This window comes from Carcharhinus amblyrhynchos, unplaced genomic scaffold (genome assembly GCF_965287045.1).
Source record: "Carcharhinus amblyrhynchos unplaced genomic scaffold, sCarAmb.v2.hapA chromosome_307, whole genome shotgun sequence".
NCBI lineage: Eukaryota > Metazoa > Chordata > Chondrichthyes > Carcharhiniformes > Carcharhinidae > Carcharhinus > Carcharhinus amblyrhynchos.
The window spans coordinates 46,804-69,440 of record NW_027650047.1 but is presented as its reverse complement, the minus strand read 5'-3'; the positions used below and the strand labels follow the sequence as shown (position 1 = coordinate 69,440).

The 22,637-nt window shown below is 46.7% G+C and overlaps 1 protein-coding gene across 1 annotated transcript in view; it reads right to left on the bottom strand.

Annotated features, from left to right (window-relative positions):
- The window catches only part of mogs (mannosyl-oligosaccharide glucosidase), a 91,287-nt gene that overhangs the window by 29,119 nt on the left and 39,531 nt on the right, over positions 1 to 22,637 (bottom strand). The window contains exon 3 of the mRNA XM_080183487.1: positions 21,002 to 21,195. Coding sequence (XP_080039613.1) covers positions 21,002 to 21,195 — 194 coding nt within the window. The remainder of the gene's footprint in view (positions 1 to 21,001; positions 21,196 to 22,637) is intronic.

The window sequence follows — 22,637 nt, the reverse complement described above, 5'->3', positions numbered from 1 at the left end:
GACTCCGGAGAAGATGTCGTAGTTTCTCCGCTCCAGGGAAGTACTGGACGACGAAGGGTACTCTGTCCACTGTCCCGTGTTTGTCTTCTGAGGAGATCGGAGCGGTTTTTCACTGTGGCGCATCGGAACTGTTGATCTATGAGTCGAGCGCCATATCCTGTTCTTATGAGGGCATCTTTCAGCGTCTGAAGGTGTCTGTCACGATCCTCCTCATCTGAGTAAATCCTGTGTATATGGAGGGCGTGTCCATAGGGAATGGCTTCTTTAACATGTTTAGGGTGGAAGCTGGAGAAGTGGAGCATTGTGAGATTGTCTGTGGGCTTGCGGTACAGTGAGGTGCTGAGGTGACCGTCCTTAATGTAGATGCGTGTGTCCAAGAATGCAACTGATTCTGGGCAATAGTCCATGGTGAGTCTGATGGTGGGGTGGAATTTGCTGATATCATCATATAGTTGTTTCAGTGATTGTTCACCAAGAGGCCAAAGGAAAAAAATGTCATCGATGTATCTAGTGTATAGCATCAGTTGAAGATTCTGTGTGGTGAAGAAGTCTTGTTCGAACCTGTGCATGAAGATGTTGGCATATTGAGGTGCAAATTTGGTCCCCATGGCTGTTCCATGTGTCTGGATGAAAAACTGGTTGTTGAAGGTGAAGACATTGTGGTCCAGGATAAAGCGGATGAGTTGTAAAATTGCATCTGGAAACTGGCAGTTGTCAGCATTGAGTACTGAGGCAGTTGCAGCAATGCCATCATTGTGGGGGATGTTGGTGTAGAGCGCCGAGACATCCATTGTGACGAGGAGTGTCCCTGGTTCAACTGCTCCATGTGCGCTGAGTTTCTGTAGGAAGTCCGTAGTGTCGCGACAAAAGCTGGGGGTTCTTTGTATAATGGGTTTCAGGATGCCCTCGACGTAGCCGGAGAGGTTCTCTCACATAGTCCCATTGCCCGATACGATGGGACCGCCAGGTGTGTTTACCTTGTGTATCTTTGGGAGGCAGTAGAGATCTCCAATGCGGGAGTACGTGGAATGAGAGCACGGAGGGTGCTCTGAAGGTCCGGATCAAAGGTCTTGATCAGCGTGTTGAGTTGACGAGTGTGTTCTTTGGTCAGATCTGTGGGTAACTGTCTGTAGTGTTCCTCATTGTTTAGTTGTCGGTACACTTCTTTACAGTAATCCATTCTGTTCAGTATGACGATGGCCCCTCCTTTGTCTGCTGGTTTGATGACAATGTTGCAGTTTGTCTTGAGAGCGTGGATGGCATTGCGTTGTGCTCGGGTGATGTTCGGGGCTGTCTTGTGAGTGCGGCTGATGAATCTGGTGTTAACGCACCTCCTGATGGTTTGGGCATACAAGTCCAGTCGAGGGCAGCGGCCTTCCAGAGGAGTCCAATTGGATTCCTTCCTCTTAGGTTGTTGCACTGCGGATCTCTCTGTCGGCTGTTCTGGTTCATTGGCTGTCTCACTGTGTTCGCTGTAGGCCTCTTGACGAACATCTCGCCAGGGCCATCCCCACACTCCCACTTCTTGCCTTCAGACAACCATGCAACCTCAAACAGACCATTGTTCGCAGCAAACTACCCAGCCTTCAGGAGAACAGTGACCACAATACCACACAACCTTGCCACAGCAACCTCTGCAAGACACGCCGGATCATCGACATGGATACCATCATCACACGTGAGAATACCATCCACCAGGTACACGGTAAATACTCCTGCAACTCGGCCAACATTGTCTACCTGATACGTTGCAAGAAAGGATGTCCCGAAGCATGGTACATTGGGGAGACCCTACGACAACGGATGAATGAACATCGCTCGACAATCACCAGGCAAGACTGTTCCCTTCCTATTGGCGAACACTTCAGTGGTCACGGGCATTCAGCCTCTGACCTTTGGGTAAGCGTTCTCCAAGGCGGCCTTCACGACACACGACAGCGCAGAGTCGCTGAGCAGAAGCTGATAGCCAAGTTCCGCACACATGAGGACGGTCTCAACAGGGATCTTGGGTTCATGTCGCACTAAATGTAACCCCCGTGACTTGCCTGGGTTTGCAAAACCTCACTTACTGTACTGTCTGGAGACAATACACATCTCTTTAACCTGTGATCAGTGCTCCTTCCACACACATTGTCAGCCACTTTAAACATAGAACATAGAACATTACAGCGCAGAACAGGCCCTTCGGCCCACGATGTTGCGCCGACCAGTTAAAAAAAAAACAATGACCCACTAACCTAAACCAATCCCTTTTCGTCCATAAACCTGTCCACAGAACTCTTAAACGCCCCCAAACTAGGCGCATTTACAACCGCAGCTTTACAACTTTAGGACTTGAACAGCAGGTTAGGTGTAAAGATTCGCATTCTAATCAGTAATCTCTAAACTGTCTGTGCTTTATTTGCTCTGTCTGAGGCCAGAACTCTCCATTCACCTGAAGAAGAGGGAATCCCCTTGAATGCTAGTGAGTTTACTATCAAATAAATCGGTTGGACTAAAACCTGGTGTTGTCAGACTTTTTACCAAAAATAAGTAATCCAGGGAGCAGTGGGCCAATTATTTTGAGAACAGCAGGGGCTAGATAGGGTAGAGATAGAGAGATTCTTTCCTCTTAGAAAGGAAATTAGAACTAGAGGGCACAGCCTCAAAATAAGGTGTGGGGGGGTGCAGTTTAGAACAGAGCTGAGGAGGAACTTCTTCACTCAAAGGGTGGTGAGTTTCTGGAATTCTCTGCCCATTGAAATGGTGGAGGCTACCTCATTGAATATGTTTAAGTCACGGGTAGATAGGTTTCTGATAGACAGGGGAATTAAGGGTCGTGGGGAGAAAGTGGGAAAGTGGAACTGATCCACTTCAGATCAGCCATGATCTTATTGAATGGCGGGGCAGGCTCGAAGGGCTAGATGGCCTACTCCTGCTCCTTTTTCTTATGTTCTTATGTCTTTCTGACCAGCCCCTAAAAGATTCCTTTTGTTTTCCTTTCTTTCCCTTCCCCCCTTGCGTGCACACAACTGACATTGAACAGAAAGACAATATTTACCACTCAACCCCAGCAAGACCCCGCAAAAAGGTAACAATGGGACAAAAAGGGAAAGGAAAGAATCCAAAACATGAGAGAAAACACTCCACCATCTGGGGAACAAACAGAGACGAACTTCTCTATAACTCCGACAAACAAGAAGGACCCCCCCATGTATTTATAAACACATAAAAAGGAAGAGGCTGGCTAGGGTGAACGTTGGACCCTTAGAGGATGAGAGGGGGGGGCTTAGTGGTAGGAGATGGGGAAATGGCTGAGGCCCTGAATAACTTTTTTGTTTCGGTCTTCACGGAGGAGGACGTGAATAATTTGCCGGGTGTTAGTGATGGAAAGATGGTAGGAGTGGAGGGCCTGAATGACATTATTGTTACTAGAGAGGCGGTGCTCGACAGACTGGAGGGGCTGATTGTGGACAAGTCCCCAGGACCGGATGGAATGCATCCAAGGGTTCTGAAGGAAATGGCGGAGGTGATAGTGGATGCCTTGGTGATTATTTTCCAAACATCGCTGGATTCGGGGGAAGTGCCGGAAGATTGGAAAATGGCTAATGTTACGCCGTTGTTTAAGAAGGGTGGCAGGCAAAAGGCGGGGAATTATAGGCCGGTTAGTTTAACGTCTGTTGTAGGAAATATGTTAGAATAAGAACATAAGAACATAAGAAATAGGAGCAGGAGTAGGCCATCTGGCCCTTCGAGCCTGCCCCGCCATTCAATAAGATCATGGCTGATCTGTCGTGGCTCAGTTCCACTTTCCCGCCCTCTCCCCATAACCCTTAATCCCCTCTCTTATCAAAAACCCATCAACCCGCTTCTTAAAAATATTTAGCGAGGCAGCCTCCACCACTTCAACGGGCAGAGAATTCCAGAGATTCACCGCCCTTTGAGTGAAGAAGTTCCTCCTCAACTCCGTTCTGAACCGCCCCCCCTTTATCTTGAGGCTGTGCCCCCTAGTCCTACTGTCTTTTTTGAGCGGGAAGAGTCTTTCCACCTCTATCCTATCTATCCTATCCATCCCATTCATCATCTTATACGTCTCAATGAGATCTCCCCTCATTCTTCTAAACTCTAACGAGTACAAGCCTAGTTTATTCAGCCTCTCCTCATAGCTCAACCCCCTCAACTCCGGTATCAGCCTAGTAAACCTCCTCTGCACTCCCTCCAGGGCCAAAATATCCTTGCGCAGGTGCGGCGCCCAAAACTGCACACAGTACTCCAGCTGCGGCCTCACCAATGCCCTATACAGCTGCAGCAAGACCTCCCTACTTTTATATTCAATCCCCCTCGCTATGAAGGCCAGCATCCCATTCGCCTTCCTGACCACCTGCTGCACTTGCAGGCTGGGTTTTTGCGACTCATGCACAAGGACCCCGAGGTCCCTCTGCACCGTCGCCTGCTGCAGTTTTTCGCCACGTAAGTAATAGTCCTTCCTACCATTCTTCCTACCAAAGTGGACCACCTCACACTTGCCAACATTAAATTCCATTTGCCATCCGTGATCAAGGAGAAAATAGCGAAGCATCTTGAGGAGAATTGTTTGGTAGAGCAGACGCAGCGCGGTCTCGTTAAGGGGAAGTCGTGTCTGACGAATTTATTGGAGTTCTATGAGGATGTGTCTAGGGCGGTGGATAGAGGAGAGCCGGTGGATACGGTTGGTGACTAGAGGAGGGAACCGAGTGTATGGTGTCGAAGTTTGCTGATGACACCAAGATTGGTGGAACGGCAAATTGTGCGGAGGGTGTGGAGAGTCTGCAGAAGGATCTAGATAGGCTGGGTGAATGGGCCAGGAACTGGCAAATGGAATTTAATGTTGGCAAATGTGAGGTTGTCCACTTTGGTAGGAATAATGGTAGGAAGGACTATTACTTATGTGGCAAAAAACTGCAGCATGCGACGGTGCAGAGGGACCTCGGGGTCCTTGTGCATGAGTCGCAAAAACCCAGCTTGCAGGTGCAGCAGGTGGTCAGGAAGGCAAATGGGATGCTGGCCTTCATAGCGAGGGGGATTGAATATAAAAGTAGGGAGGTCTTGCTGCAGCTGTACAGGGCACTGGTGAGGCCGCAGCTGGAGTACTGTGTGCAGTTTTGGTCGCCACACTTACGCAAGGATATTTTGGCCTTGGAGGGAGTGCAGAGGAGGTTTACTAGGCTGATTCCGGAGTTGAGGGGGTTGAACTATGAGGAGAGGCTGAATAAACTAGGCTTGTACTCGTTAGAGTTTAGAAGAATGAGGGGAGATCTCATTGAGACGTATAAGATGATGAATGGGATGGATAGGATAGAGGTGGAGAGGCTCTTCCCGCTCAGAAAGGACAGTAGGACTAGAGGACACAGCCTCAGGTTAAAGGGGGGGTGGTTTAGAACGGAGTTGAGGAGGAACTTCTTCACTCAAAGGGTGGTGAATCTCTGGAATTCTCTGCCCGTTGAAGTGGTGGAGGCTGCCTCATTCAATATTTTTAAGACGCGGGTTGATAGGTTTTTGATAGGCAGGGGGATTAAGGGTTTTGGGGAGAGGGCGGGAATGTGGAACTGAGCCACGACAGATCAGCCATATGTTATTGAATGGCGGGGCAGGCTCGAGGGGCTAGATGGCCTACTCCTGCTCCCATTTCTTATGTTCTTATATTCTAAAACCTCCCCAGTCCCCCCAAATTCTAATCTCCATAACCCTGACTAAGGGCCCAGTATATCTTTAATACAATCAATGCAGGTGGTGTTGAGAACACCCCCTCCCACCCCCAGAGGGCACGCCCCATAACACCATGGATACAAAACACCATGGTACAAAACCCAGAAATAACACTCCTCTACCCAAGACCCACACTATCAAACACCCCCTTCACTCCAGCCCCCAGCCCAACATACCCTCAACCTTCCCACTTTCCGCCCCCCTCATCTCCGAATCTATAAGAAAAACCAGGAAGCAACTTTCCTCTCTCCCATGCCCCTTTCCATAACATAAACCAGAACATAAAGCACCCAGACCTGAGACTTATCCACTACCAACACCCTACAAAATAAACCAAGAGTCCACCACAGCACAAGGGTAAAAAGAAGTATCCCTCCCCACAAATACCATGGATGAAATTGATCCAACACACCACTTTACCTCCCGGTCACTTAAGGATGGAAGTGGGTGAATCCCAAACCCACAGGGAGCCAATGAGTTGCAACAGCTTCCTGATACTTGCGAATAGGAAGAGACGGGATTTAAGCCCATATACAGGATAGGTACAGGGAGGAAACATCCTTTACCCACAAAGGTATCAAGGAACAGACAACACTCAGCCACCCTGAATCTACTCGAGCAGACAGGACCCAAAAAGGGTCGAGAAAGCACAAAACGGCAAAATCAACTCTCCCTTCTCTTGATATAGTACAAGGAAGCAGTGAAACTGGTCAGGATGCAAGCAAAGAGGGCAAGACTAAGCTGCAGTTACAGTTATACTGGAAAGAGATGGCAAGAATGGCCAAACACTATCCACAGCCAGTCCCAGACATGGAATGATCGGGAGCTAAACGAACCCATGAGTTCCAGGCACCCGCCGCTCTCTGTGTAAAAAACTTGCTTCGTACATCTCCGTTAAACCTCGCCCCTTAAACCTACGCCCACTAGCAATTGACTTTTCCACCCTGGGGAAAAGCTTTGACTGTCCACTATGTCCATGCCCTCATAATCTTGTGGACTTCTATCAGGTCGCCCTTCAATCTCCATCATTCCAGTGAGAACAACCCAAGTTTCTCCAACCTCTCCTCGTAGCTGATGCCCTCCGTACCAGGCAACATCCTTCCTGGATCATCTCCAAAGCCTCCATCCTTCTGGTAATGTGGCAACCAAAATTGAACACTGTATTCCAAGTGCGGCCTAACTAAGGTTCTATAAAACTGCAGCATGGCTTGCCAATTTTTAAATTCAATGCTGTATGCCTTCTTGACTACCTTCTCCACCTGCATTGCCACTTTCAGTGACCTGTGTAGCTGTACACCCAGATCCCTCTGCCTATCAATACTCTGAAGGGTTCTGCCATTTACTGTATATTTGCTATCTGTATTAGACCTTCCAAAATGCATTACCTCACATTTGTCCAGATTAAACCTCATCTGCCATTTCTCCGCCCAAGTCTCCAACCGATCTATATCCTGCTCTATCCTCTGATGGTCCTCATCGCTATCCGCAAATCCACCAACCTTTGTGTCGTCCGCAAACTTACTAATCAAACCAGTTACATTTTCCTTCAAATCCTTTATATATATTACAGCAAAGGTCCCAGCAATGATCCCAGCACTGTGTAAAAGTTGTTGTGCTGGGAGATTTTAACTTCCCTTGTATTTCCTGGGACTCACTTAGTGCTAGGGGCATGGATGGGGCAGAGTTTGTAAGGAGCATCCAGGAGGGCTTCTTGAAACAGTATGTAGATAGTCCAACTGGGGAAGGGGCCATGCTGGACCTGGTACTGGGGAATGAGCCCAACCAGGTGGTCGATGTTTCAGTGGGGGAGCAGTTTGGAACGCTGACCATAATTCAGCTTCAAGGTACTGATGGATAAAGATAAGTGTAGTCCTCAAGTTAAGGTGCTAAACTGGGAGAAGGTTAATTACAACAATATTAAGCAGGAACTGAAAAATGTAGACTGGGCAGATGTTTGAGGGCAAATCAACATCTGGCATGTGGGAGGCTTTCAAGTTTAAGTTGAGAGGGGTTCAGGACTTGCACATTTCTGTAAGAATGAAGGATAAGTATGGCAAGTTTTGGGAACCTTAGATAAGAGAGCTACTGTGAGCATAGTCAAAGAGAAAAAGGAAGCATTTGTCAAAGCTAGGAGGCTGGGAACGCACAAAGCTCCTACTGGATTTTTATGAAGATGTAATGAATGCGGTTGACAGAGGGGAACCGGTGGATGTGGTGTTTTTAGATTTCCAGAAGGCATTCGATAAGGTGCCTCACAAAAGATTGCTGCATAAGATTAAGGTACACGGAGTTGGGGGTAAAGTGTTAGCGTGGATTGAGGATTGGCTATCTAACAGAAAGCAGAGTCGGAATAAATGGGCGCTTTTCTGGTTGGTAGTTGGTGACTAGTGGCGTGATGCAGGGATCGGTGCTGGGGCCTCAACTGTTTACCATATACACAGACGATCTAGAGGAGGGGACTGAGTGTACGGTAACAAAGTTTGCGGATGACACAAAGATGAGTGGGAAAGCAAATTGCGTGGAGGACACAAAGTCTGCAGAGAGATTTGGATAGGCTAAGTGAGTGGGAAAGGATCTGGCAGGTGGAGTACAATGTTAGCAAGTGTGAGGTTATCCACTTTGGAAGGAATAATAGTAAAATGGACTATTATTTAAAGTGAAAAATTACAACATGCTACGGTGCAGAGGGACCTGGGGATCCTTGTGCATGAGTCGCAAAAACCCAGTCTGCAGGTGCAGCAGGTGATCAAGAAGGCGAATGGAATGTTGGCCTTTATCGCGAGAGGGATAGAATATAAAAGCAGTGAGGTCTTGCTGCAATTGTACAAGGTACTGGTGAGGCCGCAACTAGAGTACTGAGTGCAATTATGGTCCACTTATTTGAGAAAGGATATATTAGCATTGGAGGGAGTGCAGAGAAGGTTCACCAGGTTGATTCTGGAGATGAGGGGGTTAGATTATGAGGAGAGGTTGAATAGACTGGGCCTGTACTCGTTGGAGTTTAGAAGGCTGAGGGGAGACCTAATAGACACATATAAGATAATGAAGGAGCTAGACAGGGTAGAAGCAGAGATTATTTCCACTTAGAATGGAAACAAGAACTAGAGGCACAGCCTCAAAATAAGTGAGAGTCAATTTAGAACAGAGTTGAGGAGGAACTTCTTCTCTCAGAGGGTAGTGAATTTTTGGAATTCTCTGCCCATTGAAGCAGTGGAGGCTACCTCGTTAAATGTGTTTAAGTCACAGATAGATAGATTTTTGATCAATAAGGGAATTAAGGGTTATGGGGAGCAGGCAGATAATGGAACTGAACCACTATCAAATCAGCCATGATCTTACTGAATGGCAGGGCAGGCTCGAGGGGCTAGATGGCCTACTCCTGCTCCTATTTCTTATGAAGCAAATGTGGAATCCAAGGAAAGTAGAAGTAAACTGAAGCAAGGAGTAGAGGGCTAAAAGGAGTCATGAAAAAGTATTGGTCAGTAGGATTAAGGAAAATTCCAAGGCTTTTTATACATATATAAAGAGCAAGAGGGTAGCCAGAGAGAAGATTCGCCCTCTCAAGGACAAGGGAGGGAATTTATGCATGGAGCCAGAAGAGATGGGCAAGGTATTAAATGGGTATTCACCAAAGAGAAGGGCTTGGTGGATGGGGAGTCTCAGACAGGTGTGTAGATAGTTTGAGTCATGTAGAGATCAAAAAGGTGGTATTGGGGTTCTTGAGAAACATTAAGGTAGACGAGTCCCCAGGGCCTGATGGGATATATCCTAGAATACTGACAGAGGCAAGGAAGGAAATTGCTGGGGCCTTGAGAGAAATCTTTGTACCCTCACTGGCTACAAGGGAGGTACACACAGTAAAAAGTCTGACAACACCAGGTTTCAGTCCAACCGACTTATTTGATAGTAAACTCACTAGCTTTCGGGTTAGCCCCTTCGTCAGGTGAATGGAGAGTTCTGGCCTCAGACAGAGCATATAAAGCACAGACAGTTTAGAGATTACTGATTAGAATGCGAATCTTTACACCTAACCTGCTGTTCAAGTCTTAAAGTGGCTGACAATGTGAGTGGAAGGGCACTGATCACAGGTTAAAGAGGTATGTATTGTCTCCAGACAGTACAGTAAGTGAGGTTTTGCAAACCCAGGCAAGTCACGGGGGTTACAGATAGTGTGACATGAACCCAAGATCCCTGTTGTGACTGTCCTCATGGGTGTGGAACTTGGCTATCAGTCTCTGCTCAGCGACTCTGCACTGTCGTGTGTTGTGAAGGCTGCCTTGGAGAACACTTACCCGAAGGTCAGAGGCCGAATGCCCATGACTGCTGACCCGAAAGCTAGTGAGTGTACTATCAAATAGATCGGTTGGACTGAAACCTGGTGTTGTCAGACTTTTTACTGTGTTTACCCCAGTCCAACGCTGGCATATCCACATCATGACAAGGGAGGTCCCAGAGGATTGCTGTCCTTTGTTTAAGAAGGGTAGCAAGAATAATCCAGGTAATTACAGGCCGGTGAGCCTTACATCAGTGGTGGAGAAATTATTGGAGGGGATTCTTCGAGATAGGATTTATTCTGACTTGGAATAAGTGGACGTATTAGTGAGAGGCAAAATGGTTTTGTGAAAAGAAGGCTGTGTCTCATGAAATTGATTTGAGTTTTCAGTAAGGCCTTTTACAAGGTCCCTAATAGAACATAGAATATTACAGCGCAGAACAGGCCCTTCGGCCCACGATGTTGCGCCGACCAGTTAAAAAGCAATGACCCTCTAACCTAAACCAATCCCTTTCCATCCATAAACCTATCCACGGATCTCTTAAACGCCCCCAAACTAGGCGCATTTACAACTGCAGCAGGCAGGGCATTCCAATCCCTCACCACCCTCCGGGTAAAGAACCTACCCCTGACATCCGTCCTATAACTACCATCCCTTAATTTAAAGCTATGCCCCCTCATGCTAGCTTTCTCCATCCGAGGAAAAAGGCTATCACTGTCCACCCTATCTAAACCTCTAATCATCTTATATGTTTCAATAAGGTCCCCTCTTAGCCGCCTTCTTTCTAACGAAAACAACCTCAAATCCCTCAGTCTCTCCTCATAGGACCTCCCCTCCATACCAGGCAACATCCTAGTAAACCTCCTCTGCACCCTCTCCAAAGCCTCCACATCCTTCCTATAATGTGGGGACCAGAACTGCACACAATACTCCAAGTGCGGCCGCACCAGAGTCTTGTACAGTTGCAACATGACGCTGTGGCTCCTAAATTCAATCCCCCTACCAATAAACGCCAAGACACCGTATGCCTTCTTAACAAACTTATCTACTTGATTCCCAACTTTCAGGGATCTATGTACACATACACCTAGATCCCTCTGTTCATCCACACTATTCAGAGTCCTACCGTTAGCCCTATACTCTACACATCTGTTATTCCTGCCAAAGTGAATTACCTCACACTTTTCCGCATTAAACTCCATCCGCCACCTCTCGACCCAGCTCTGCAACTTGTCCAAGTCTCCCTGTAAACTAAGACACCCTTCCTCACTATCTACCACACCTCCGACTTTGGTGTCATCAGCAAATTTACTAATCCACCCAGCTATACCCTCATCCAGATCATTTATAAAAATTACAAACAACAGTGGCCCCAAAACAGATCCCTGAGGCACACCACTCATAACTGAATGGCAGACTGGTGCAGAAGGTGAAGTCGCAAGGGATCAGAGGTGAGCTGGCAAGGTGGTTACAAAGCTGGCTCGGTCAAAGAAGACAGAGTGTAGCAGTGGAAGGGTGTGTTTCTGAATGGAAGGCTGTGACAAATGGCATTCCTCAGGGATCAGTGCTGGGACCTTTGCTATTTGTAATAAGTATAAATGATTTGGAGGAAAACGTAACGGGTTTGATTAGTAAGCTGGCAAACGACACAAAGATTGGTGGATTTGCAGAAAGCGATGAGAACCGTTAGAGGATGCAGCAGGATGTAGATCAGTTGGAGGTTTGGGCAGAGAGATGGCAGATGGAGTTTAATCCAGACAAATGTGAGGTAATGCATTCTGGAAGGTCTAACACAGAGAGGAAATATACAGGAAATGGTAGAACCCTTAAGATATTGATCGGCAAAGGGATCTGGGTGCACAGATACAGAAAATGGCAATGCAGGTAGAGAAGGTAAGAACATAAGAACATAAGAAATAGGAGCAGGAGTAGGCCATCTAGCCCTTCGAGCCTGCCTCGCCATTCAATAAGATCATGGCTGATCTGTCGTGGCTCAGTTCCACATTCCCGCCCTCTCCCCATAACCCTTAATCCCCTCTCTTATCAAGAACCCATCAACCCGCGTCTTAAAAATATTTAGCGAGGCAGCCTCCACCACTTCAACGGGCAGAGAATTCCAGAGATTCACCACCCTTTGAGTGAAGAAGTCCCTCCTCAACTCCGTTCTAAACCGCCCCCCCTTTATCTTGAGGCTGTGCCCCCTAGTCCTACTGTCTTTTTTGAGCGGGAAGAGTCTCTCCACCTCTATCCTATCCATCCCATTCATCATCTTATATGTCTCAATGAGATCTCCCCTCATTCTTCTAAACTCTAACGAGTACAAGCCTAGTTTATTCAGCCTCTCCTCATAGCTCAATCCCCTCAACTCCGGTATCAGCCTAGTAAACCTCCTCTGCACTCCCTCCAAGGCCAAAATATCTTTGCACAGGTGCGGCGCCCAAAACTGCACACAGTACTCCAGCTGCGGCCTCACCAATGCCCTATACAGCTGCAGCAAGACCTCCCTACTTTTATATTCAATCCCCCTCGCTATGAAGGCCAGCATCCCATTCGCCTTCCTGACCACCTGCTGCACCTGCAAGCTGGGTTTTTGCGACTCATGCACAAGGACCCCGAGGTCGCTCTGCACCGTCGCCTGCTGCAGTTTTTCGCCCCGTAAGTAATAGTCCTTCCTACCATTCTTCCTACCAAAGTGGACCACCTCACACTTGCCAACATTAAATTCCATTTGCCAGTTCCTGGCCCATTCGCCCAGCCTATCTAGATCCTTCTGCAGGCTCTCACCACCCTCCGCACAATTTGCCTTTCCCCCAATCTTGGTGTCATCAGAAAATTTCGACACCATACACTCGGTTCCCTCCTCCAGATCATCTATATAAATGGTAAATAGCTGAGGCCCCAGCACCGACCCCTGGGGCACCCCACTAGTCACCAACCGCCAATCCGAATAGCACCCATTGACCCCCACTCTCTGCCTCCTATTTGACAACCAATCCTCTATCCACGCTAACACCCTACCCCCAACTCCATGTCCCCTGACCTTCTGCAATAACCTCTTGTGAGGTACCTTGTCAAACGCCTTCTGAAAATCCAGAAAGACCACATCCACCGGCTCTCCTCTATCCACTGCCCTAGACACATCCTCATAGAACTCCAGTAAATTTGTCAGACACGACTTCCCTTTAATGAAACCGTGTTGCGTCTGCCCTATCAAGCAATTCCCTTCAAGATACCTCGCAATTTCCTCCTTAATGACGGATTCTAACATTTTACCTACCACAGACGTTAAACTAACCGGCCTATAATTCCCTGCCTTTTGCCTGGCACCCTTCTTAAACAACGGCGTAACATTAGCCGTTTTCCAATCTTCCGGCACTTCCCCGGAATCCAGCGACGTCTGGAAAATAACCACCAAGGTATCCACTATAACCTCCGCCATTTCTTTCAGAACCCTCGGATGCATTCCATCCGGTCCTGGGGACTTGTCCACAACTTGTAGTCATGACTTGTAGTCATGAAGGCATACGGCATGCTTGCCTTCATTGGCCAGGGCGTTGAGTTTAAAAATTGACAAGTCATGTTGCAGCTTTATAGAACCTTAGTTAGGCCGCACTTGGAATTTGGTGTTCAATACTGGTCGTCACACTACCAGAAGGATGTTGAGGGTTTGGAGAGGGTACAGAAAAGATTTACCATGATACGGAAGAAGATACAGAGGCATGGAATTGAGGGTGATTTAGCAGTTTGGACCAGAAATTGGCTAGCTGCAAGAAGACAGAGGGTGGTGCTTGATGGGAAATGTTCATCCTGGAATTCAGTTACTAGTGATGTACTGCAAGGATCTGTTTTGGGCCACTGCTGTTTGTCATTTTTATAAATGACCTGGATGAGGGAGTAGAAGGATGGGTTAGTAAATTTGTGGATGACACTAAACTCAGTGGAGTTGTGGACAGTGCGGAAGGATGTTGCAGGTTACAGAGGGACATAGATAAGCTGCAGAGCTGGGCTGAGAGGTGGCAAATGGAGTTTAATGCGGAAAAGTGTGAGGTGATTCACTTTGGAAGGAGTAACAGGAGTACAGAGTACTGGGCTAATGGTAATTTACTTGGTAGTGTCGATGAGCAGAGAGATCTCAGTGTCCACGTGTATAGATCCCTGAAAGTTGACACCCAGGTTGATAGGGTTGTTAAGAAGGTGTGTTAGCGTTTATTGGTAGAGGGATTGAGTTTAGGAGCCAGGAGGTCACGTTGCAGCTGTACAAAACTTGGGTGCGGCAGCACTTGGAGTATTGCGTACAGATCTGGTCGCCGCATTATAGGAAGGATGTGGAAGCATTGGAAAGGGTGTTGAGGACATTTACCAGGATGTTGTCTAGTATGGTGGAAGGATCTTATGAGGAAAGGTTGAGGGACTTGAGGCTGTTTTCGTTAGAGAGAAGGTTAAGAGATGACTTAATAGAGGCATATAAGATGATCAGAGGATTGGACAGGGTGGACAGTGAGAGCCTTTTCTCTCAGATGGAGATGGCTAGCATGACAGGACATAGCTTTAAATTGAGGGGTGATAGATATAGGTCAGATGTCAGAGCTAGGTTCTTTATGGACGAAAAGGGATTGGTTTAGGTTAGTGGGTCATTGTTTTGTAACTGGTCGGCGCAACATGGTGGGCCGAAGGGCCTGTTCTGCGCTGTAATGTTCTATGTTTACTCAGTGCGTGGAATGCACTGCCTGCAGCAGTAGTAGATTCGCCAATGTTAAGGGCATTTAAACGGTCATTGGAAAAACATACGTATGATTTTGGAATAGTGTAGGTTAGACGGGCTTTAGATTGGTTTCACAGGTCAGTGCAACATCGAGAGCCGAAGGGCCTGTAGTGCGCTGTAATGTTCTATGAGGTTACATAGAACATAGAAAACTACAGCACAATCAGGCCCTTCGGCCCACAAGTTGAGCTGATCATAACCCTATCTACTAGGCCTATCTATAACCCTCAGTCTCATTAAATCCCATGTACTCATCCAGAAGTCTTTTAAAAGACCCCATCGAGTTCGCCTCTACCACCACCAACGGTAGCCTATTCCACTCACTCGCCTCCCTCTGAGTGAAAAACTTATCCCGACATCTCCTCTGTACCTACTCCCCAGCACCTTAAACCTGTGTCCTCTTGTAGCGACCATTTCAGCCCTGGGAAAAAGCCTCTGTGAATCCACCTGATCTATACCTCTCAACATCTTATAAACCTCTATCAGTTCACCTCTCATCCTTCGTCTCTCCAGGGAGAAAAGACCCAGCTCCCTCAACCTATCCTCATAAGGCATGCCACCCAATCCAGGCAACATCCTTGTAAATCTCCTCTGCACCCTCTCAATAGCTACCACATCTTTCTTGTAATGAGGCGACCAGAACTGCACACAGTACTCCAAGTGGGGTCTGACAAGGGTCCTATAAAGTTGCAGCATTACCTCCCGACTCCTAAACTCAATCCCTCGATTAATGAAGGCCAGTACACCATACGCCTTCTTGACCACACCTTCCACCTGTGAGGCCAATTTAAGAGTCCTATGGACCCGGACCCCAAGGTCCTTCTGATCCTCTACACTGCTAAGAGTCGTACCCTTGATATTATACTCCTTCATCCCATTGGACCTGCCAAAATGGACCACTACGCAATTATCCGCGTTGAAGTCCATCTGCCACTTCTCTGCCCAGTCTTGCATCCTATGTATGTCACGCTGCAATTTCTGACATCCCTCCAGAGTATCCACAACACCACCAACCTTCGTGTCGTCGGCAAACTTACTAATCCATCCCTCCACTTCCTCATCCAGGTCATTTATGAAAATGACAAACAGCAAGGGTCCTAGAACAGATCCCCGGGGCACTCCACTGGTGGCCGACCTCCATGCAGAAAAAGACCCATCCACAACCACGCCCTGCCTTCTGCAGGCAAGCCAGTTCTGGATCCACAAGGCAACAGCCACTTGGATCCCATGCCCTCTCATTTTCTCAAGAAGTCTTGCATGGGGGACCTTATCAAATGCCTTGCTGAAGTCCATGTACAACACGTCCACCGCTCTTCCTTCGTCAATGTGTTCAGTCACATTTTCAAAGAACTCAACTAGGTTCGTAAGGCACGACCTGCCCTTGACAAAGCCGCGCTGACTATTTCTGATCATACTAAACTTCTCTAAATGCTCATAAATCTTGTCCCTCAGAATCCTCTCCATCAATTTACCAACCACTGAGGTTAGACTCACCGGTCGGTAATTTCCCGGGCTATCCCTGTTCCCTTTCTTGAATACAGGAGCCACATCTGCAATCCTCCAATCCTCCGGAACCTCTCCCATCTCTATTGATGACGCAAAGATCTTCGCCAGAGGCTCTGCAATCTCTCCTCTCGCCTCCCACAGTAACCTGGGGTACATCCCATCTGGTCAAGGTGACTTATCTATCTTGACGCTATTCAAAAGTTCCAACACATCCTCTTTCTCAACGTCTACATACTCAATCTTTTCAGTCCGCTGCAAAGCTGCAGTACAACCACCCAGATCATTTTCCACCGTGAATACCCAGGTAAAGTATTCATTAAGCACCTCTGCCATTTCTACCAGTTTCGCACAAACTTTTCCCCCTTCACCTTTTATAGGTCCTATTCCTTCACATCTCATCCTTTTACTCTTCACATATTTGTAGAACACCTTGGGATTCTCCTTAATCTTCCCAGCCAAGGCCTTCTCCTTCCTACAACCCGTATACTCCTCTAGATCTTTAACATCGTCTAGCTCTCTGAACCTTCTGTATGCCTTTCTTTTCTTTTTGACTAGTGTTTGACATGTTTTGACATATTCATGATGTTACCTGGTGTGGAGGGCATTAGCTATGTGGAGAAGTTGGAGAAACTTGCTTTATTCTCACTGCAGCGACGGAGGTTGAGGGGCGACCCGACAGAAGTCTATAAGATTATGAGAGGCATGGACAGAGTGAATAGTCAGAAGCTTTCTCCCAGGGTGGAAGAGTCAATTACTAGATGCGATGGGCAGATTTTTTTTAACACAGAGATGAGTGGTGTCTAGAACTCATTGCTGGGCAGGTGATGGAAGCAGATACATACTGACTTTTAAGGGGCGTCTTGACAAATACATGAATATGATCGGAACAGAGGGATATGGTCCCCAGAAGGAAAGGCTGAGGGACTTGAGGTTGTTTTTGTTAGAAAGAAGAAGGTTGAGAGGTGACCTAATTGAGGCATACAAAATAATCAGAGGGTTAGATAGAGTGGATAGTGAGAGCCTTTTTCCTCGCATGGTGATGGATAACACAAGGGGTCATAGCTTTAAATTAAGGGGTGGTAATTATAGGACGGATGTCAGAGATAGGTAGTGAGGGCGTGGAATGCCCTGCCTGCAGCAGTTGTGGACTCGCCAACTTTAAGGGCATTCAAATGGTCAGTGGATAGGCATATGGATAACATTGGAATAGTTTAGGTTAGAGGGTCATTAGATTGGTTCTACTGGTCGGCACAACATCAAGGGCCCAAGGGCCTGTACTGCGCTGTAATGTTCTATGGAAGGATAGGGGGTTTAGTTAATACGGGTAGCATGGTTGGTGCAGCTTGGAGGGCCGAAGAGCCTGTTCCTGTGCTGTAATTTTCTTTCTTCTTTTTGGTCCTTTGATCCCTGAAGAATGCCACTAGTCACAGCACTCCATTCAGGAATGCACCCTTCCACTGGTACTCTATCTTCTTTGACCAAGCCAGTTCTGTATCCAACTTGCCAGCTCACCTCTGATCCTGTGCTTTGGAATAGTGACTTTAAAGGGCGTCCTGAAAAATACATGAATAGGATGGGAATAGAGGGATATGGTCCCTGGAAGAGTAGGGGGTTTTATTTAAGTTGGGCAGCATGGTTGGTGCAGGCTTGGAGGGCCAAAGGGCCTGTTCCTGTGCTGTAATTTTCTTTGTTCTTTGTTGTTTTTAGCCAGGGTTCCATTTTGAGATCTTCCCGACCAGTAGTCGTAGTCAGAGTCACCATTTCTAGCCCTTGCTTGGCCATTTCAGAGGGTACTTGAGGAGTTAATGACATTGCTGTGGCTCAAGAATCACATAGGTCAGACAGGGTAAGGGTGGCAGATTGACTTCCCTTAAAGGACACTTGTGAACTAGATGGATTTTTACAACAATCGATAATGGGGTTTCATGGTCATAGATAGACTTTTAATTCACTGATTTGATTAAGAACATAAGAAATAGGAGCAGGAATAGGCCATCTAGCCCATCGAGCCTGCCCCGCCATTCAATAAGATCATGGCTCAGTTCCACTTTCCCGCCTTCTTCCCATAACCCTTAATCCCCTTGCCTATCAAAAACCTATCAACCCGCGTCTTAAATATATTTAGCGAGGCAGCCTCCACCACTTCAACGGGCAGAGAATTCCAAAGATTGAGTTTTTTTAAAGAGGTGACAAAGATAATTGATGAGAAAAGAGCTGTGAATGTAGTTTATGTGGATTTTAGTAAGGTGTTTGACAAGGTCCCACATGGCATACTGGTATAAAAACTAAAATCACACTATTCAGGCTGGGCTGCCTGGATGGACACAGAACTGGTCTGGTTTTATAGCAGACAGAGAGTAGCAATGGAAGGATGTTTTTCAGAATGGATTTCAGTAGCTAGTGGTGTTCCACAGGTATCAGTGCTGGGACCTTGTTGTTGAACTGGAGGAAAATATGAGTGGTCTGATTAGTAAGAAATCATGCTGCTATTATGTAAAACCTTGGTCAGACTGTATCTGGAGTATTGCATGCAGTTCTGGTCACCACACTACAAGAAGGACGAGGAAACTTTGAGAGTGCAAAGAAGGTTCACCAGGATGTTGCCTGGTCTCGAGAGTGCTGGCTATGAGGACAGGTTAAATAAACTAGGATTGTTTTCACTGGAAAGGAGGATGCTGAGGGGAAACCTGATAGAGGTCTACAAAATGATGAGAGGCATAGTCAGGGTAGATAGTTAGAGGCTTTTTCCCAGGATGGAAATGGCAATTACAAGGGGGCACAGGTTCAAGGTGAGAGAGGAAAATTTAAGGGAGATGTGTGGGGGAAGTTTTTCATGCAGAGAGTGATGGGTGCCTGGAATGAGCTGCCAGAGGTGGTGGTGGAAGCAGGCACATTTCAGAGGTATCTGGATGGGTATACAGATAGGGAGGGAATAGAGAGATATGGACCGAGTAAGGGCAGAATTTTTTTTTAGTTTAGTTACGGCATCATGAACGGCACAATGTTGGAGGGCAGAAGGGCCTCATTCCGTGCTGTATTTTCTTTGTTCCTGGTTCTTAATTACAGAGTTTTATTGAATTGAAATTTCAGCATCTGCTGTAGTGGGATTTGAACCCAGTTCCCTATTTCCTAAGATATTATTCCAGTGACAATACCACTATGCCACCACCTTCCCATGCAAACATACTTATCACTCCAGAACATAAGGGGCCAAGCACTGAACTTGTGGCATGCCACTGGACACCGGCCTCCAGTCACTCAACAGCCTTCTGTCACCATCTTTTGTGTCCTATTACTCCAAATCTCTCCAAGTTTCCCTGAAGTCCATGTGCTTTAACCGATTCAATCAGTCTCGCATAAGACCTTATCAAAGACTTTGCTAAAATCCATCAACTGCACTTCCCTCATCCACACAGTCGATCACTATCTATCACACAAAATTCAATTAAATTGGTTAGGCATGAACCCATTCTGACAAAGCTATGCTGACTATCCGTAATTACCTATGCCTTTCCAAGTGGAGATTTTTTCCACTAGTTTCCCTATCACTGACGTGATTTTGTCTGTGGTAGACCAGTCTGTAATTCTCCGGTTCATGTCCACCTCCCTTCTTGAAAAGTGGAATCATATTCGGTGTCCTCCAGTCCTCTGATACACCTCCCCCCTCCTTTGATAGAGGAATTAAAAATGTGTCAGAACCCCTGCAATTTCCTGCCTCACATCCAAGTCAAACTGCTGAAGGTTGTTAGAATGTAACCACTAGCAACTTTGTATTGGATGTAATGTGACCAATGGTAATAAGAGTCAAGGGTCAGCAAACCATGGAACCAATTACAGAATGGTGTAACGTTCAGCTGGCCTGCTGACTCATTATAAATAAGAATCTGGTGGGAATTGTGTGGAGCTTGGATTGGCCCAGGGCGAGGCTCCAAGTTTGGAGTAATGAAGTTTCTTTATTAAACTCTTTCTTTGATTCCGAAGTTGAAGTTAGTGCATCATGATCTGCACAAGGTTGGAGGGCCGAAGGGCTTCTTTCTGTCTGCATTTGAGCAGTTCCTTCTGAAGAAACAAAGCTTTTCACAGTTCCTTCTGCACCTACTTACATCCTCCTGCTCCTGAGTGAAGACTAATGAGAAGTATTCATTTAACACCCTTCCAATATCCTATGACTTCACACAGAGATTGTCCCCTTGGTCTCTAATGGGCTCTACTCTTTCCCTGGTTAAGCTCTTCCCATTAATGTATTTATAAAATACATTAAGGGTTCTCCCTATTCCCGTTTGTAAGTCCTTTTTCATGCCCCCCCCTTTACATTCTTCTAATTGCTTTCTGAAGTTCCCTCCTTCTATATCCTCTAGGATTGCAGCAAATTATTCCCTTTAGCGACTTTTTCCTTATCCAGTCCTGAATTGTCCTGGACAAGCATTGAAAGAGGAAATGGGGAGAGTACAGGTCCAACATGGGGAAATGTAGGAGGAATAAGTTTAGGGAGCCCATTTCCTCTTTGAATGCTTGCCCCCCACCCCCGATTTGCTGGAAATTTTCCCAAAAGGTGTTGTTCCCAGTCAACTTTGGCCAGATCCTGCCTCATTTTAATAAAATCAGCTGGGATCATAAAAATAAAGTAGAATATCTTGGTAAATATAAATGTGAATGCAAAGCTGAATAAGAACAGTTCTGTGAATGTGCCAATTTCTTTTTTAAAAGCTGTTTGATAATGAGAGACAAATCTTACCTGGCATATTTATAGTTTCTGGATTTTACAGCAGTTGGTGAAAGGAAGGTGATTCTGAATTTTCCCAACTCTTCTGATGAACCTGACACTGCCAAGAGCCTGCTTTTCTCTTCAACATGTGGCTGAAGTATCCCTTGTCCATCATTAGCGACATAAAATAACAGTGATATCACTGGGTTCTCTGGGGTGGAACTCTACAATAGAAAGTAAGTTGCCAATAAAAATCACATCAATAACTCACTGACTGTTGCCTACCAAGGATAAAGGACTATTACTTACGTGGCGAAAAACTGCAGCAGGCGACGGTGCAGAGGGACCTCGGGGTCCTTGTGCATGAGTCGCAAAAACCCAGCCTGCAGGTGCAGCAGGTGGTCAGGAAGGCGAATGGGATGCTGGCCTTCATAGCGAGGGGGATTGAATATAAAAGTAGGGAGGTCTTGCTGCAGCTGTATAGGGCATTGGTGAGGCCGCAGCTGGAGTACTGTGTGCAGTTTTGGGCGCCGCACCTGCGCAAGGATATTTTGGCCCTGGAGGGAGTGCAGAGGAGGTTTACTAGGCTGATACCGGAGTTGAGGGGATTGAGCTATGAGGAGAGGCTGAATAAACTAGGCTTGTACTCGTTAGAGTTTAGAAGAATGAGGGGAGATCTCATTGAGACGTATAAGATGATGAATGGGATGGATAGGATAGAGGTGGAGAGACTCTTCCCGCTCAAAAAAGACAGTAGGACTAGGGGGCACAGCCTCAAGATAAAGGGGAGGCGGTTTAGAACGGAGTTGAGGAGGAACTTCTTCACTCAAAGGGTGGTGAATCTCTGGAATTCTCTGCCCGTTGAAGTGGTGGAGGCTGCCTCGCTAAATATTTTTAAGAAGCGGGTTGATGGGTTCTTGATAAGAGAGGGGATTAAGGGTTATGGGGAGAGGGCGGGAAAGTGGAACTGAGCCACAACAGATCAGCCATGATCTTATTGAATGGCGGGGCAGGCTCGAAGGGCTAGATGGCCTACTCCTGCTCCTATTTCTTATGTTCTTATAAACATGCTGTGTTTGTAAAATTGAGATAGGAATGTCACTGGCAAGGTTAGCGTTTGCTCATCCTGAATTTCCTGAACAGTTGCCTTCTCAAACTGCTAATCTGGTGAAGGTCACTGTGTAGGAAGGGAGTTGCAGGTTTAGGTCCAATGACAGCCAAGGAATGGCAGGTTTTAGGAGCTCAAAGTCAGGATGGTACTTGGCTTGATGGGGAACTTGTGGCTGGTGGTGTTCCCATTCATTTGCTGCCCTTGTCCTTCTAGAAGATAGGGGTTGCAGGTTTTGGTTGTGGAGGCTTTGGAGAGGGTCCAGAAAAGATTTACCAGGATGTTGCCTGGTATGGAGGGCATTGGCTATGAGGAGAGGTTGGAGAAACTTGGTTTGTTCTTACTGGGATGACGAAGGTTGAGGGGCGACCTGATAGAAGTCTACAAGATTATGAGAGGCACGGACAGAGTGGAGAGTCAGAAGCTTTTTCCCAGGGTGGAAGAGTCAAGTACTAGGGGGCACAGGTTTAAGGTGCGAGGGGCAAACTTCAGTGCCATAAGTAATGATTCTAGATGTTATTTGCCACTTATCAACTTAGAACATAGAACATAGAACAT